This window comes from Chrysochloris asiatica, unplaced genomic scaffold (assembly GCF_000296735.1).
Source record: "Chrysochloris asiatica unplaced genomic scaffold, ChrAsi1.0 scaffold00010, whole genome shotgun sequence".
NCBI lineage: Eukaryota > Metazoa > Chordata > Mammalia > Afrosoricida > Chrysochloridae > Chrysochloris > Chrysochloris asiatica.
Window position 1 is genome coordinate 21,349,550 of NW_006408528.1, and position 4,595 is coordinate 21,354,144.

The following is a 4,595-nucleotide window of genomic DNA, read 5'->3' on the forward strand; positions in this document are numbered from 1 at the left end:
AACATTTCGAGGGTGGGGCTGGGGTGCCCACTAGCTCAGGCACCCCTATAGTCACCAGAATGGAGGTGCACAGACAGCAAGGGACCAATGAACAGCTACCAAAAGAAAAGAATGTTCACACCTTTATCTCTGTGGTTTTGCCAGGCATCTGTGGCAGCTGCAATCCTTCCCCTGCTTGGTCTCAGCTCCGATCCTTCCCCCATTTGGTCTCACCCACAATGACAGTTCCTGGAGCAGCTGAGCATCCAGAACTAGAAAACAATGGATTTCTCGCTTCTGCCACAAATTCCCCAGATGTAAGCCTTCCAACCTTCTAAATATTCCTTTATATGTGGTTCAGAGTTCTGGGACCATCCCCTGAGCCTGCTTGGACCATTCTGTGTCGTTCTTGGCGGAGCTCTTCACTGCACTTCCATCCGGTCAACCATCTTGTTTGCTCCGCAGTCATGCTTTTGAAGTCCTCAAATATACAGTTTGGTAGTGAAAAGTATGTATAATCTTTCTGAGCTCCTGGATTTGATGATAGGTAAGATTATATCCTTTAATAACAAACCCCACTGCCATTGAGTCAATTCCAACTCGACCTTATAGAGGGTTTCTGAGACAGCCTCATCTTCCTCCCAAAGAGTGACTGGTGGATTTAAACCACCAACCTTGTGATTACCAGTCCAGTAGACAACAAACCACAGTTTTACACTTAAGCCAATCACATAAACCTAGCATTATATTCGTATAATATTTCTGTTCTGTTTAGAAAGTTGACTTGTGCATACATCTTAGTTTGCTCAAATAAAAATTCCACTCAACATCTAGATGTGACAAATGACACACAATGACTACTTATGATTATTTCTAACCCTTGAAAATATCAAAACCAGGCATCTCTGGTATTGGCTTTTGAATAGTTATTTGATATATTGCTTTTTTCCAAGGTAACTATTGAATTAATAAATTAAAGCATTGAGTTCATAATAAACATTGCTGACACACGGGCATAATAGGTTTGGTAAATTATCGGGGGAATCTGTCTGAAGATCAGCCCTGTCTGCTGTAACAGAAATACCACAAGTGAGTGGCTTTAAAGAACAGAAATTTAGAAGGCCAAATCCAGTATATCAGCTCTAGGGGAAGTACCTTGTATCTTTGTGTGGTGCTGTCTTTTCTTTCTCACTTTGGACACATAACATGTATATACTCTAGAGTAAGACTTCATCAACATATCTGCCAAACTCCCACAGTTCCTGTTAGATAATCACTGGACTGCTAAACACCACAAGGTCATGGTTCAGACCCATGAGGCACTCATCAGAAACCTTCTGTAAGGTCCCTATGAGCTGGAACCAACTCAACAGCACTTAATAACAATAGACCCAGCATTCCTTGGCTCCTTGCTGATACTTATGTGGCATTTGCCTTCCCTCTTCTGTGTTTTCTTTTCTGTGTAATTTGCTCTTTTTATAACTCAGAAGTGGTTAGGTTTAGGACACACCCTACAGTTCTATGGCCTCATTAATGTAACAAGAGATTCTTTTTCCCAAACAGGAAGATTCCCACAGCCATAAGGATTAGGATTCCAATATATTATTTTGTTGTCTTGTGCCTTTGAGTTGATTCTGACTCATAGTGACCCTGTATAGGGTTTCTAAGAGTGGCTGATGGGTTTGAACTGCCGATCTTGTGGTTCGCAGTATGTGTGACACTTATTTTAAAGGGCCATAATTTACTCCATAACAAGCCTGTTTGAAAAAAGACCTCACAGGATTAAGTAATAAGCCCAAAATGAGTCATTAGTGTGATTTATTTAGAGCTATTAAAAAACAGAGCAAAACCAAAAAACTGATGACATCCTGTGGTACATTAACACAGACATAGTGTCCAGAGGAAAGGAAGTGATGACTCAAGAGTGTTCTTAGAGACCCCCAAGTATTATTTGGGTTGCAGGCTTACTGTTTAAATAGTTGTTGTTGTTGTTGTTATGTGCCGTGGAGTCGGAACCGACTCATAGCGACCCTGTACAGGGTTTCCGAGGGTGTAAATCTTTACGGGAGTAGAAAGCCTCATCTTTCTCCCGCGGAGCAGCTGGTAGTTTCGAACTGCTAGGCACATTGATAAATACAAGTATGCCCAGAGAAAGGCAGTAAGAATGAAAAGAGTTATCAAAGAAACAAACACCTTTTTAACAGTATTTCAGGACCTGAAGGACTATGCGAAAAAGATTTTTCTTCAATATGGAAAAAAACTTTTTAACATTTGAATTAATCAAAGAACTCACTATTTCCTAAAACAGAGGATGAAAGCTAGCTTAGTGGAAGTTTTTAGGAACAAACATTGAGAGAGAGTTGGGCTTGGTCAACCTTAATGTCCTTTGGAACTTTAAACTTCAATGATTCCCACTGGTCAGAATTCAAGAATGTTAATGCATCTTGAGGTCAGTCAGCATGATATCTGCATACTTAAGAAACTCTCCTTTCTCACAGCTCACAGATTTTTAAAGAGCCTGATAACATAATTCCAGCATCATTGACCATATCCATCATGTATTTACTCAATAAAGCTGCTTAACAAAGAAGTCCTGGTTGCAGTGCTTATAGAGTTTAGCTGATAACTGAAAGATCAGAGGTTCGAATCCAACAGCCACACTACTGGAGAAAAAAATGGGCTATTTCTAAAAGGAGCTCTGGTAGCGCAGTGGTTACGAATCGGGCTGCAAACCTTAAGGTCAGCGGTTCGAAATTACCAGCCGCTCCGCGGGAGAAAGATGAGGCTTTCTACTACCGTAAAGATTTACACCCTCGGAAACCCTGTACAGGGTCGGAACCGACTCAACGGCACTTAACAACAACAATAAGGATTACCAGCCTTGGAAACTGTATGGGCTAGTTCTGTCCTGACCCATAGGACCTCTATGAGTTGGAACTGATTTGATGGCAGTGGTTTGGAACAACCAAACCACTGAACTTCAGTTACATATAAAAATCAACGTTTTTTTTTCCCACAAATCCATGAGTCAGCTGTGTCCTTTGTTATGCTGGTCTCATCAGGTCCCCACTGGGCCCACTCATTTTGTCTGCCATGTGAACACAGGCTAATTGGCCAGGACCCATTCAGATCTTCTCTATATATCACATCCTCTAACAAGTGAACTAACCTGGGCTTGTTCTCATGGTAGTGGGAGCTCTGATAGAACAAAGCATGCAGGGCCCTCTGAGGCGTAGCCTTAGAATTGGCAGCATTCACTTCCAGCACATCCTGTGGGTCAAAACAAGTCAAGGCCAGTCCAGATTCAAAGGGAGGAAAACAAACTATCCTTAAATAGAAGAGTTGGAACAGTTACCTTGCAAGGATTTGAGGATAAAGACAGAGTGGTGAAAACAGGGCAATTTTGTGATTAGTGTATGACATTAATGTGAACTTAAAAGGAAAGTTTTTGGGTGTTGTTTTCTTTTAACTTCAGTTTTCTAAATTAATTGAGGCAATGCTCTGGTTGTAGACATGCCAACTTTTGTATGTTGTAGTCATAACTCTACGCACACAGTCTACCTTTATGTTGTTGTTTTTTTTTTTTCCGCAGGGTATTTTCAGCTATTGTCTTTGGTGCCATGGCCGTTGGGCAAGTCAGTTCCTTTGCTCCTGACTATGCCAAAGCCAAAGTGTCAGCAGCCCACATCATCAAGATCATTGAACAAGTCCCTCTAATTGACAGCTATAGCACAGAAGGCCTGAAGCCTGTGAGTTCAGTGTTTCAGTTGTATAATCTTCTCGCAACTCCTGAAAATGTTACAAAGGGAAACTCAATAAAAATAATTTTCTTTGCTGATGAGAAAATATAACTTTCCTGGTTACAGATTCATTTTAATAAATGACAACAGTATATATTAACGTTTTTGTATAACAGAGTTACAGTGAGATAAGCAAAACCTGTTAGTGGGTTTTATTATATTTAGGTTATTCTATTCTTGGGGAACAGATATGAGCTGTCACATTTGTACATTGACAATGTATGCTATAAAAAGCATTGGCTCTTTTAGATCTTACTTACTAAATTACAGCAGTTAGAAATGAAGTCCAAACAGCATAACCAGGACTTGGAAATGGTTTGAACCAGTTAAGTCATGGCCCATGAAACAAAATTAGAATAAATCTGAATTTTAAAAATTTGGATGAAGCAGAACAATAGGTGGAATGGGAAAAATTATGTCAACACCCTGCTAGAAATTTAATCTCCCTTTTAGAATACAAGGGCAGTGTCTGTATCACATAGCAACTAAATCGCTTGTTGTTCACATAGCAACTAAATCATTGTTGGTAACAAAGGCGCTCTGCTCAAAGATGGCAGCTGACTGCATCCAATTGAATGTGTCATATTCTCCATAGTCCTAGCTAGGACTCTCCTACGTCCGGTTCCTGAAAGGACTCTTTCTCTCTCACTCTCTCTCTCTCTCTCTCTCTCTCTCTATATATATATAGATAGATAGATAGATAGATAGATAGATAGATAGATAGTTGTTGTTAAGTGCCGTCAAGTCAGTTCCGACCCATAGCGACCCTGTACAGGGTTTCTGAGGGTGTAAATCCTTATGGGAGTAGAAAGGCTC

General features: G+C 40.4%; 1 protein-coding gene across 1 annotated transcript in view; it reads left to right on the forward strand.

Annotated features, from left to right (window-relative positions):
- The window catches only part of ABCB1 (ATP-binding cassette, sub-family B (MDR/TAP), member 1), a 127,860-nt gene that overhangs the window by 109,659 nt on the left and 13,606 nt on the right, over window positions 1-4,595 (forward strand). Inside the window, exon 25 of the mRNA XM_006834398.1 lies at window positions 3,572-3,728. Coding sequence (XP_006834461.1) covers window positions 3,572-3,728 — 157 coding nt within the window. The remainder of the gene's footprint in view (window positions 1-3,571; window positions 3,729-4,595) is intronic.